The sequence below is a fragment of the Chrysochloris asiatica genome, unplaced genomic scaffold (genome assembly GCF_000296735.1).
Source record: "Chrysochloris asiatica unplaced genomic scaffold, ChrAsi1.0 scaffold00100, whole genome shotgun sequence".
In the NCBI taxonomy this organism is placed as follows: domain Eukaryota; kingdom Metazoa; phylum Chordata; class Mammalia; order Afrosoricida; family Chrysochloridae; genus Chrysochloris; species Chrysochloris asiatica.
In genome coordinates, this window is record NW_006408618.1 from 5,017,067 (window position 1) to 5,030,609 (window position 13,543).

General features: G+C 43.7%; 1 protein-coding gene across 1 annotated transcript in view; it reads left to right on the forward strand.

The window, feature by feature from the left end:
• Positions 1–3,608: 3,608 nt before the first annotated feature.
• The window catches only part of TNN (tenascin N), a 73,688-nt gene continuing 63,753 nt past the window's right edge, over positions 3,609–13,543 (forward strand). Inside the window, exons 1-4 of the mRNA XM_006867068.1 lie at positions 3,609–4,017; positions 5,831–6,205; positions 7,848–8,111; positions 12,833–13,018. Coding sequence (XP_006867130.1) covers positions 3,609–4,017; positions 5,831–6,205; positions 7,848–8,111; positions 12,833–13,018 — 1,234 coding nt within the window. The remainder of the gene's footprint in view (positions 4,018–5,830; positions 6,206–7,847; positions 8,112–12,832; positions 13,019–13,543) is intronic.

Sequence of the window (13,543 nt, forward strand, 5' to 3'; positions counted from 1 at the left end):
CAGCTTGACTTTAATTTGTTATCTGCTTTTGTGGTCTCACAAATGCAGTTACTTTGTACTTAGGTTTTCTGTGAACGGGAGCAGCACATACAATTTCCTTTGTATTCAATCCACCGAAGCTGAAAGTAATTGTTGCCAAGCTGGTTTTTCCTAAGGTTTGTAGAACTCATAGTGAAAGGCTGTGAATATGGCCATATTATATATTTTTACAAGTAAATTCAAAGTTACCCTAAAGAGAAGATAGAAAGCGTCTTTTGAGAGCTATCTGCCTTGCATGATAATCTCTCTATCTGCTGGAACTGTGTCAAGAAACAGAAGTGAAGCTGTTTTCTACATTCAAATCGCTCCCAGCAGCAGTCAAGAAGTCAAACAGCATATTGCATTAGGCAAATCTACTGCACAATACCTTTTTAAAGTATTGAAGAGCAAAGATGTCAACTTGAGGACTAAGGTGCGCCTGACCCAAGCCATGGTATTTTCAATAACCTCATATGCATGTGAAAGCTGGACAGTGAATAAAATAAGGAAGACTGTAGAAGAATTGATGCATTTGAGTTATGGTGTTGGAGGAGAATTTTTGAAAGTGTCATTGGCTGCCAAAAGACCCAACAGATCTACGTTGGAAGAAGTGCAGTCAGAATGCTCCTTAGAGGTCAGGATGGCCAAACTTTGTCTTTCATACTTCAGACATATTGTTAGGAGAGACCAATTGCTGGAGAAGGATATCATGTTTTGTAAAGTGGAGGGTCATAGAAAAAGAGGAAGACCCCCAGCAATATGAACTGGCAAAATGGCAGCATCAGCGGGCTCAAGTGTGGCAACAATTGTGAGATGGCCCAGGACTGGGCAGAGTTTCGTTTTGTTGTGCATAGAGTTGCTATGAGTTGGTACCAACTCGAAGACACCTAACAACAACAACCATATGAATCCTGGTGTGGTGCTGTTGGATAAACACTGGACTGCTCACTGCAAAGCCAGCAGTTCAAATCTACCTGCAACTCCTTGGATACCCTATACAGGGTGCTGTGAGTTGGCACTTACTACTACCACCACCATGCATATGGAGTCCTGGTGTGTTGTAGGATAAGCACTGGACTGCTAATTGAAAAGTCAAGCGGCTCTAATTTGTCATTTTAGAGGGTCTCAAGGGAGCCCTGGTAGCATAGTGAGTTATGTGTTGGGCTCCTAACTTCAGGGTCAGAAGTTTGAATACACCAGCTGCTCCTCAGAATAAAGATGAGGCTTTCTGCCTACCATAAAAATTTATATCCTAAGAAACTTTATACAGGATCACCATGAGTCAAAAACCAACACTGTGGCATGCAGCATGAACAGCAAAGGGTCTCAAATCATGTTTCTTTTAAACAATCTTTGAATTTGGGGAGCCAAAAGAGAGGTCTGAAGGGGTAAGATTCAGACTGTAGAGTGGCTGGAGTGAGATTTCCCAGTGAAATTCTCATAGGTTAACACTTGCTGCCATTAAAGAATGACCACGTGTATTGTCATGGTGTGATGTTGTAGGATATGTGACTGCTAACTACAAGGTTGGTGGATCAAACCTACCAACAGCTCCTCAGAAATCCTATACATGGTTGTTATGAGTTATAACCAACTAGATGGCGCTTAACAACAGCAAAAGTTGCCAAAATTGTTGTTCTGACTTGGTATAAACTGAGGAGTGCAGAATTTATGTTTGTTTAATAAAGAATACTATTATTTTATAGTAATACTTTTTGACTTATCCTAATTAAAACCTGGTGTGGTACTGTATGGTAAGCACTGGGCTGCTAATAGAAAGGTTGGTGGGCCACAGCTTGGAAACCTACACAGGATTACTATGAGTTGGAACCAACTCTATGGCACTAAACAACAGCAGTAATATATATATATTTTATATGGCACTTTATATATATTTGAGGGTCAGTCAAAAAGTATTGCTACTAGAGTTCCGTTCCAGTTACTAGGAATATATATATATATATGAGTCCTGGTGTGGCACTGTGGGTTAACGTGCTGGACTGCAAAGTCGCCTTGAACCACGAGGTCACAGGTTCAAGCTCACCAGCTGCTCCTTGGAAACCCTATATAGAGTTGCTATGGGTCGGCACTGACTCAATGGCATGGCACTTAACAACTATATATGTGTGTGTGTGTGTACACACACGCACACACACAAGGGAACATAAAGAAGTTCATGAAAAGTTAAATTAAAAGATAATGATGTACCTTCTTTGTAAATGACACTAAAGGAGCCCTGATAGCCTAGGGGGTTTCTCGTTGGGCTGCTAATTGAAAAGTCAGAAGTTGGAGTTCTCCAGGTACTCTGCAGGAGAAAGATGAGGCTTTCCACTCCCATGTACAGGGTTGCTCTGAGTCAGACTTGATGGCACACAGCCAGTCAGTGATAATATTATAGAGTTAATGCAAAATGAGATGAACTGCATTTTAAAAACTTTAGCATGCTTTTACTATGTGGCATATTTTCTATAAAAAGAATATTCCACATATTCTGTGACAAATAAAATGAGTCAGCGAACTTAGTTCTTTCAACCATCTGCTGATTTTCCACATTGAAAAACTGGCTTTCACTAATTTTGCTTTAAATGGCTTATACTTCAAGTTTGATATTTGTTACATAATAAATGCTATAATAATAAATAGGGGAAGACAATATGCATCAAGGTAACATGAACACAATGTAAACCATCCGTAAACGGACCAGTACATTTCTTTGAATGCTTAGCAGAGGAGAGCTTGTTTCCAGAGCATGAGGGGGGCATTGGATATTTTGTGGAGAAGGATTGTTATTAAAAGTTTTTATATTTTATTGGTTGGAAAGCAAGGGTCATGAGAAGGACATGGGTCCTAGAGTCTAGACCTGGGTCTAAGTATAGATTCTGCCTTTACTGCCTGTGGTACCCTGGTCAACTCGCTCATCCTCTAGGAAGCTCATTTTCCACCTGTGTGGGGCACTGTGGCATAGTGGTGATGAGCATACACTCCAAGGTCAGATTGCCTGGGTTCAAATCCTGCCATATTAGTTGTATGCCCATGGACTCTGTCTTAATTTCTCACTCTGTAAAATGGCGGTAATCACAGTATACTCCATAAGGGGCAATCATGTGGATTGAGTGAGTTAATCTATGTAAAATAACTAGAATAATGTCTGCTACATAAAAAGTGCTCTACTGTTGCTATTATTATTGGGAAGGATGATTAATGGTTGTTGTAATGATAAGGGATTAGTGAGATCAAAGCCTGGTGCACAGTAGACCCTCAATACAAGGTAGTAGTCCTCCTTGCTGCTTTTGAAGTGTAGGTGAGTACAGAACTAGAAGTGAAGAGAAGGACATCCAGGTAATGTGACTGGTGTAAGCAAAGACAGGAGGTAGGAATGTGCAATGAATGTGTGGGCAAAGAAAAGAAAATAGTTTGGCTCAGATTCTTGTAAAACAGAAGATTAATTCTTTCTACTGATTTCTCAGCTTCCTGTGGACACTTGGAGTCCATTATAAAGGCCAATTTCATCCAACAAAACTCCATGGTCTTCTTTTGCATTTTCTTTGGATACAGGTCTCCCGAAGGGTCTGCACCCTTGCTATCCAAGAATGGGTCTCCAGGGAATGCTCTGCTTCCCCCTGGGACTCCTACTTGGCTCTGTGCTTCTGGTGACTTCTGCCCCAGCCATTCCTGAGCCCCAGGACTGCAGCAACAAGGAGCAACAGGTCACCGTCAGCCACACCTACAAGATTGATGTACCTAAGTCCGCCCTGGTCCAGGTGGAGGCTGAGCCTCAGTCCCTCAGTGATGATGGAACCTCACTCCTATCTCCAGAGGAGGCTGGCGAGGAACAGAACATCATCTTTAGGCACAACATCCGTCTTCAGACGCCGCAGAAGGACTGTGAATTGGTAGGCAGTCTCCAGGATCTACTGGCCCGAGTGAAGAAGCTGGAGGAAGAAATGGTAGCCATGAAGGAGCAGTGTAGTGTCCAGCGCTGCTGCCAAGGCACTGCTGGTGAGCTTGCTACCGAGTATTGATTGAACAAACATTTAATGAGCACCAGGTGTTCTACTGGCTGCATGAACGGGCTGAGAGTTCCCACTTCTCACTCTGGGTTTCCCTGGGGAGCTGTGTCCTGGCTATTAGTTTATTTATGCACTGGTATTGTCTCCATGAGGCATCTGGGAGCCTAAGCAGGGAGAAACCAGTAGTTTTTGAAGTGACTTTGAAGTGACTCTTGGGTCAAAGCTTCCAGATGAGACAGTCCCTAGCGGTCATTTTACCTGTGGTTCCAATCTCTACTCAAAGGGGATGGAGAGGAAAGATCAAGGATTTTGGAGGTAGAAGGCACCGAATTCAAATCTTAGTCACGACATTTTTTAGCTGTATGACTTTGGACAAATTCCTTAAAGTTTCCTAAACTGTTTAGAATGGTTATGAGCTCTACAGATAATGTTCATAAGCTTCCTGGCCCACAGAAGATATTCAGCAAATTGTAGCTGTCTTGTCAGTAATGTTGTAGTTGTTAAGTGCTGCCCAGTTGTTTCATAGCGACCCTGTACAGGGTTTCTGAGAAGTGGTTGGTGGGTCTGAACAGCTGACCTTGCAGTTAGCAGTCCAGTGCTCACTCTACAGTGCTGCACCAGGGCTCCTTATCAGTAATAAAATGATACAATTGGATTTTACAACTATAATGTAATGGTCCACCAACTCCCTAAAAAAAAACCCAGTACAAAACAAACTATTCAGGTTGATGCAAATTAAAATGGGTGGTACTTTAGCATAGATTTTTACATCTGAAGGAATTGCTATTTATAGGAGAATCAGACATGGATCTAGGCCCTGTGGTCCCTACTACAAATAAAACAGTGTGGGCAATGTCTTCGGGGAGATTTGGATGTGTTCTTAGGAAGGAAAGGAGGTGTGCTAAGAAGCCAAACTGGGGCTGAGAAGAGGACTGATGTACTGATGCCGTCAACTCTTCTTGTATAGGGTCAAAGAGGGAAGCTAGGTTAATTTACTCCCACCCCTTAATTGAGATTGAACTGGGATATTTTGTAGCTTCTACAGGTCAATCTAAGGAGCTCTGGTAGCGTAGTGGTTACGAATCGGGCTGCGAACCTTAAGGTCAGCGGTTCGAAACTACCAGCCGCTCCGCGGGAGAAAGATGAGGCTTTCTACTCCCGTAAAGATTTACACCCTCGGAAACCCTGTACAGGGTCGCTATGGGTCGGACCCGACTCGATGGCACTTAACAACAACAACAGGTCAGTCTGAACCCACATTCCCAGATTCAGTTTGGGCTCGTTTCACAGGACGCAGACCTTCTTGGTCCAGCCCCATCCTGCTAGGATAAGCACTAACTCTGGCCCAGCCCTGATCCCACCTTCCTGCTCTATCCCTAAGTGTAAATTGACAAGCTGATATCCAAGCTGGGGCAGGTAAGGTAGACTACTCCTGGTGTGGCGCTGTGGATTAATGAGCTAGACTGTTGGTTTGAACCGCTCGGCAGTTCAAGCTTACTTGGAAATTCTATGGGTCGGGACCAACACTTAACAACAAATATTTACAGGCACTTAGAGAGAAAGGAACTGGAATTCCCATGACTTTTGGGCTGAGAAGGGAAAGGGAAGAAAGTTGGTCAGGGTAGCTTTTCAGGCAGAGACAGGAGGAAAAGTTTGTAACTATCACAGGTCACAGAATCTGACCAGGCTGGAAAGGGGGGTCACCCATCTCCCTTGCTCTTCCAGGCCTCCCAGGAAGGCGGTCTCAGATCACGACCCTCTCAGGCCTCACTCAGCCTACTGTCTTTCCTTTCCCTCCCCAGATTTGAGCCGTCACTGCAGCGGCCACGGCACCTTTTCCCCAGAGACCTGCCGCTGCCACTGTGAGCAGGGATGGGAGGGTGCGGAGTGCGAGCGACCCACCTGCCCCGGGGCCTGCAGTGGCCACGGGCTCTGTGTGGACGGGCGCTGCCTTTGTGACGAGCCCTACATGGAGCCCGACTGCGCCTACCGCCCCTGCCCGGAGAATTGCAGCGGGAACGGCGTGTGCGTGCGTGGCGTCTGCCAGTGCCACGAGGACTTCACCTCTGAGGACTGCAGCGAGCAGCGATGTCCGGGCGACTGCAGCGGCCACGGCTTCTGCGACACCGGGGAGTGTTATTGCGAGGAAGGCTTCACTGGTCTGGACTGCTCCCAGGGTGAGAGAGGAGATGCATCAAGTCCTCCTGAGTCCTCTCCCTGCATCCCTGGGCTCTATCGAACTTTCAGTCAACAATTACAGAAAGTCAGGATAGCAACCTTTAACCTACCTCCGAATGCCCTGGAGGGCTTATTAAAACACATTGCTGGGTCTTCACCCTAGAGCTTCTGATTCTGCACATCTGTCGTGCAGTCCAAGAATTAGCATTTTTAACAAGTTTCCAACTGCTTGCCTCTTTTTTACTATGAACACATGGAATGCTTCACTTTGATAAGGAGTGCGTGTAAGGATTGGTTTTATCCGGTGGGATAGATGAATCATGGTGTTATGCCATCCCCCCATTGGACTTCCTCATACCACACCATACAGAATTCTTAGTAATGTTTACTATCAGTTTGAATCACAGAATGCTAAGCGATATAGTTGTAAGTTGCTTAAGTGTAGTACTTCTTAGATTATATGAATACTTATATAATTATTCTGTAAAATCTTTCTACATTGAATTGCAACATTATTAGTTATATTTTTAGTAACTGAGCATATGCCTTTTTGGAATTTTCTTGTTCTTGCAGTTACTATTTCATTCTCAAAAACGTTACTGATATAGATTCACAAATACTAATTACCACAATATTGTGGCTAAAACGCCAGAAAATTTGACAAAATTAATGACTATAAAAAACAGCTGGCATCAACAAAAACAACAGCCTGTTCTTGTATACAAGCAGATGAAACCATGTGATTTCTGAAGCATCGTTAGGTGATAATGACATCTTGGACCTGAGTCGTCCCTTAGGTTAAAAAGTAAATTAGCACAGGATTTTAGCCTTGCAGGTATACTGATATATATGTACATGTATATATACACAAACTGGGGACTTTAAAATTTTTTAATGATAATTTTATCTGAAATACTGCACAAACATTTTATTGACAATCATTTTGATGTCACCCCCTCAGACAGTGTTACCTGCTATGGCCTGCCTGCTCCTACCCCTCCCCCCAAAAAAATCACAACAACAACAAAAAAAAACCATGCTGTCCTTCTCCAGTGTTTGGTCCCTCCTGATAATATGTCTGAAGTATGAGAGACAAAGTCTGGCCATCCTGGCTTCCAAGGAGCACTCTGGCTTCACTTCTTCCAACACAGATTTGTTTGTTCTTTTGGCAGCCCATGGCACTTTCAATATTCTCCTCCAACACCATTACTTGGATGGATCAATTTTTCTATGTTCTTCCTTATTCACTGTCCAACTTTCTCATGCAAATAAAGTTATTGAAAATACCATGGCTTCAGTCAGGTGCACCTTTGTCCTCAAACTGACATCTTTGCTCTTCAACACTTTAAACTTCAACATGACTGCTCATCAATACTGCCATCATAGTTTTATGTATATAACAAACCAGTTGTCATATTCTGACTCATGGAGCCCCCATGTATGCAAGAGTAGTGTTCATACAATTTTAAATGGTGGGTTTTCATAAATAGATCAGTAGGATTTTCTTCTGAGTCACTTTGGGGTAGACTCAAACTGCCAACCTTTTGGCTAGCAAGCTAGTCATTTGCACCACCCTGGGACTAGTAGGGTTATGCAATATATACTCATAGTTTCTGAATATATACTCACTTCTTTCTGCAGTGATCTCCCCCCAGGGCCTGCAACTGCTCAGAAGCACAGAGGAGTCTCTGCTGGTGAGCTGGGAACCCTCCAGTGATGTGGACCACTACATCCTCAGCTATTACCCCATGGGGAAGGAACTTTCTGGGAAGGAGATCCAAGTGCCCAAGGAGCAGAACAGCTATGAGATCCATGGTTTGCTACCTGGAACCAAGTACATAGTCACCCTGCGCAATGTGAAGAAAGAGATTTCCAGCAGCCCACAGCATCTACTTGCCACTACTGGTAAGGATGTAGCCAGTTGTCCACATTTCCCAGGAGAGGTCCTATTTTAAACATTTTCTCCCGTTGTTCCATCAATACACTTGTAATTCTACTAGCCAGACTGGAGTTCTGATGTGGCGCTGTTGGTTAATGAGCTGGACTGGAAAGTCAGTTTGAACCACAAGGTTGGCGGTTCAAGCTCACCAGCTACTCCTAGGACATCTTTTACAGGGTCGCTATGGGTTGGAACTGACTAGACGGCACGTAACAACAATGACAAGTTGTCAGGCTATTGCCTTGATTTGTGGTTTGAAAAACATAACTCCTGTGATCCGAATTCCAGAGAGTAGTCCTAGTTCTCTGTCCTCTCAGAACCAATGATGGCAGCCTGCTGGATTGTGGCTGAAGGGGTCCTCTTTCTCCTTCTGAGATTAGCAAAGACTATTGCCTTGTACCCTAGACAAGTAGACCCTCACTGAGCCTCTGAGACCATTCAATGGGTAGGGATTACTGGGATGTGGAGTTGAAACAGGAAGTGCACTGAAGCTACCTGCTTGTCTGTGTTGGTGGTGGGACTAGGGTAGATGGAGTAAGGATGGGTCAGTGTTGGAAAGGTCTATGAAAGACATGGGGTCCTAGGGTCACAGCCTGTGATTACTTCTGTCAAGCTCTCTAGACAAAGAGCTCAGGAATACTTCATGGTTGAGCAAGTTGGATTTATTGCTCATTACATCTAGAGAGCATGTACACCATGGGGAATCATGTGGTATCTCAATAAGACAACGGAAAGAAAGAATGTGAGATAGCACTTGGGCATATAGATGATTTTGACTTTTCGTGTGGTGCTGTAGGGTTGGCATTGGACTGTGAACTACAAGGTCAGCAGTTCAAACCCACCAGCTGCTCCTCGGAAACCCTGTGTAGGGCCGCTATGAGTCAGAATCAATTTGATGGCACTTAACAACACCATCAACATAAGGAAGCAGAGATTGCTTTAGATTGGATGTGGGGGTAGGGAGAAGTGAGGGTAATTTTATGGTTGTCTATCTGGTAGCGTAGTGGATACGAGTTGGGCTGCTAACCTCAAGGTCCAGTAGTTTGAAACCACCAGCTGTTCTGAAAGAGAAAGAGGAGGCTTTCTGCTACCATAAAGATTTACAGCCTCAGAAATCCTATGCGGGGTTGCTATGAGTTGGAGCCGATTCCATGGCACACCACTACCACCATCTTAATATGATTTAATTCAACTGTGTGGAGTCCTGGTATGGCACTGTGGGTTTGCGCTGTACTGCAAAGTTGATTTGAACTACAAGATCGGTGGTTCAAGCTCACCAGCTGCTCCTTGGAAATACTATACAGGGTTGCTATGAGTCAGAACTGACTTGACAGCACTTAACAACAATCTGACTGTGTAGATCATGTCATTTCAAAGAATGGGTTTTCCAGAACACTTAATTGTGCTCATGAGGAATCTGTACATAGACCAACAGGCAAGTCGTTCAAACAGAACAAGAAAACACTGAATGATTTAAAATCAGGAAAGATGTGCACCAGTGTTATATCCTTTTACCATACTTATTCAATCTGTATGCTGGATTATATGAAAAAGAACATGGCATTAGGATCGGAGGAAGACTCTTGAACAACCTGTGATATGCAGATGATATAATCTTGCTGGCTGTAAGTGAAAAGGACTTAAAATATTTGCTGATGAAGATCAAAGATTACAGCCTTCAGTACAGTTGCACCTCAATGTTAAGAAAAGTCCTCACAATTGAGTCAACAAATAACATCATGATAAATTAAGAAAAGGAAAGATTGAAGTTATCAAAGATTTCATTTTGCATGGACTCACAATCAATACTCATGGAAGCAGCAGTCAAGAATTCAAACCATATATTGCACCAGGCAAATCTGCTGCAAAATACTTCTTTAATGTGTTCAAGAGCAACAATGTCAGTTTGAGGTCTAAGATGCACCTGACCCAAGCCATGGTATTTCAGTTGCCTCATATGCTTGAATAAGGCAGACCACAGAAGAATTGATACATTTGGATTGTGATGTTGGAGAAGAATATTAAAAGTAATATGGACTGTGAGAAGAACAAACAAATCTGTGTTCCGTAGAAGCCAGGATGGTAAGCATTCATCTCTCCTACTTTGGACATGTCATCAGGAGTCCCTGGAGAAGTACATCATGCTTGGTAAATTGGAAGGTCAGTGAAAAGGAGGAAGACCTCTAATGAGATGGATTGGCACAGTGGCAGCAGCAGTGGGCTCAAGTGTAACAACAATTGTGAGGATGGTGCAGGACAGGGTGGTGTTTCTTTTGGTTGTACATAGGGTTGGAACTGACTCTACAGCTTCTAACAACAACATCTTAATGGGTGGCACAAACAGTTAAGTACTCGAATAGTAGTTGAAATGTTGGCATTTCAAACCCACCTAGAGGTGCCTCAGGAGACAGCCTTGATGACCTGCTTCTGAAAGACCATAGCTTGGAAAACTCTATGAATCAGTTTTACTCGACACATATGGGTTGCCATGAGTTGGAAGACTTGACAGCAACTAATAACAACATCTTCATGACTCTAACTGAGAAAGAGGGAGACGAGCGAGTCTAACGCTGTAATTGGAAAGAAGCAGCAGCTACAGTACTCAGGATGGGGGATGCTTAGTCACTTTTGTGGTTTGGACAATGTTCATATTGTTTTCTGTGTTCACACATGATTACAGAGTGGTCTTGTTTTTGTCTTGCTCCATTAGGGTCACAGACTGGCCCTGTCTGCTGTTGATGTTCTGTGAAATCATCTATATTCAACAGGAGGACATCCAGGCTTAGCTGTGAGCACCAGGCCAGCTGCTTTCATTTTTTTCACCTTTTTGCCTATTGTTGCAGACAAGACAGTGCCAAGCATGCCCCTGGAAATGATAGAGTTATCTGTTCTAGAACTCTTAGTAACCTCTCTTGGCTTCTTGCTCCAGGGACTTGTAAATTCCTACAACTGTGAAGTTTGCCTTTTTGTCTAATTTGAATCAAGTTAAATTCACTCTTATTTGCTCCTTAGGGGACTCTCAGATTGAGAGACATCAAATTTTGAACATTTTTTAGTAAGTCTCTGTCTTTCCTTTTGGTGAATTGTTCTTAGTTCTTTTAAGCTCTGTAGGACTCCTTCTATAATTCATGAGTCACTTTCATTACTCACCTCTTGACCTGTTTTGAGTCTCTTAAGGAGTGCCCACCTTCACAAGGAGACTAAAGACAGGAACTAAGACTGGCAGGTAGAAGCCAATAAGTGTGAGGAAATGCTTCAGAGAAAAGGCTCCATGAGCTTCCTTATCCACAAGGGACTGGATCAGAAACTCTCAGAGATGTAGAGACCTTGGAATCTCTGCACTTACCCCTTGCCTGATGCACAATTCTCTGAGCCACATCTTTGAAAACTGTCAGTCTGGCTGGGGGCATCATAAAACAGGGGAAGGTGAGGCTGTGACCCAGACTGGGAGGGAGACTGAAAATCTGGGTGACTTGTATTCCCCTTTCCAAACTTCAAGGACTTGGACATAGCTGTTGGAATTAAAAGAACTCCAGAGAGAGCCCAGTCTCTCCCTCTTCCTTGCAAAACTTCTTGCCTCAACACAGAGTTATTTCTTTATACTAAGGAGCTCTGGTAGCGTAGTGGTTACGAATCGGGCTGCGAACCTTAAGGTCAGCGGTTCGAAACTACCAGCTGCACCATGAGAGAAAGATGAGGCTTTCTACTCCCGTAAAGATTTACACCCTTGGAAACCCTATATAGGGTCACTATGGGTCGGAACCGACTTGATGGCACTTAACAACAACAACAACATTCATTATAATTTCAGTTTTGATTTGTTTTATTTTGAATGAGAAACTCTAGGGAGGTGCAAAACACTTCTCTATTAATACATTACTTTGAAATAATACTCCAGTAACTCTCCTCCTTCACAGGAAGGATATTTTAGGCAGCGTGAAAATACCATGTACCTGGTTGTTGTTGTTGTTAAGTGCCATCAAGTCGGTTCTGACCCATAGCAACCCTATATAGGGTTTCCGAGGAGCAGCTGGTAAGCTTGAACCACCAACCTTGCAGTTCAAACAGCTTTGCAGTCTGATGCATTAACCCACAACACCACACCAGGACTCCAGGTACCTGATATAAGTGGCAAAATTTGGTAGAAGGTGCAGAAAGGATGCTCAGAAGGACCAAGTTAAAATTCACCCACCTTCTAGCTTTGTCTAGGGTTAATCCTTACAGGAGAATTTGAGAAGTGAAGGCTTTGTTTTGGGAGGCTGAGGAAGGAATTGACTATATTATCAGATAATATTCTAGAAAAATTGAAATGTAGTTCCCAAACTTCACGTGGTGGGGCCTGAACTACTCTCTTTGGGGCTGAGCCTGTGAGGGCAGGCATTATATAATTAAAGGGTGAATATTCTGTTTGGTGCAATTTAGACTAAGTGGTTTGGATGGCTGGACTTGGCCCACATCAGTGAGATGGAATGGGATGAAGGACTGGGGCTCACTTGGAAGAGAACTTGTCTTCAAGGGACAATTTGAAAAACAACAGATTATTTGCTACTTCGGTAGCTCCAAGACTCTGGTTTGAGATTGAAGCCAGTTTTCAATGTGTCAAGTTGCGGAGCTGACATAGTAGCCAGCTGTCTATCAGAACCTCTCTTCTTACTCCTTACTCTTCCATATCTAATCCCTGCCCTAGACCTTGCTGTGGTTGGCACTGCTTGGGTGACAGATGAGACGGAGCATTCCCTGGATGTGGAGTGGGAGAACCCCCCAACTGAGGTTGATTATTACAAGCTACGGTATGGCCCCTTGACAGGGCAGGAGGTGGCTGAGGTCACCGTGCCCAAGAGTAGTGACCCCAAGAGCCGATATGACATCACAGGTAAGAGCCCAACACTGGGGTTATGAAGTGTTCACTGCAGATGCTAAGGTGGGGATTGTGCGAGCAAAGGGGACATTGCTTAAATGTGTCATAGAGGGTCCTGGTCCCTAGGAATCACACTTGAACCCTTAGCCCTGAAACTTCCAGACATGAACCCATTCTGGAGACACAGATTCTGCCCCCACTTCCCAAAGCTGACTCCGGAGTCTCAGATCACCCTTGTTAAAAGATGACACATATCTGACATGGTCTTCTGGTCAGCTGACCCTCTTAAGGACCCTAGTTATATATCAGAGAGATTTGATGGCCTATAGAAATTTCTTTTGGAAGGATCTCTGTGTGTATATGTGTGTATGCTTGTATGAGAGAAGAGGGAGGGAGGGAGAGAGGGAGAAGATAGAAGATGGAAAGAGAGACTGGCTTGTTCAGCACTATGCACTGCAATGAGTCCTTTTAGGAGGTTTGGGGTAGTAAGGGTCCCTGACCCAGAGGACTGGACAAATGCTGTAGAGAGCTGGAAATTAG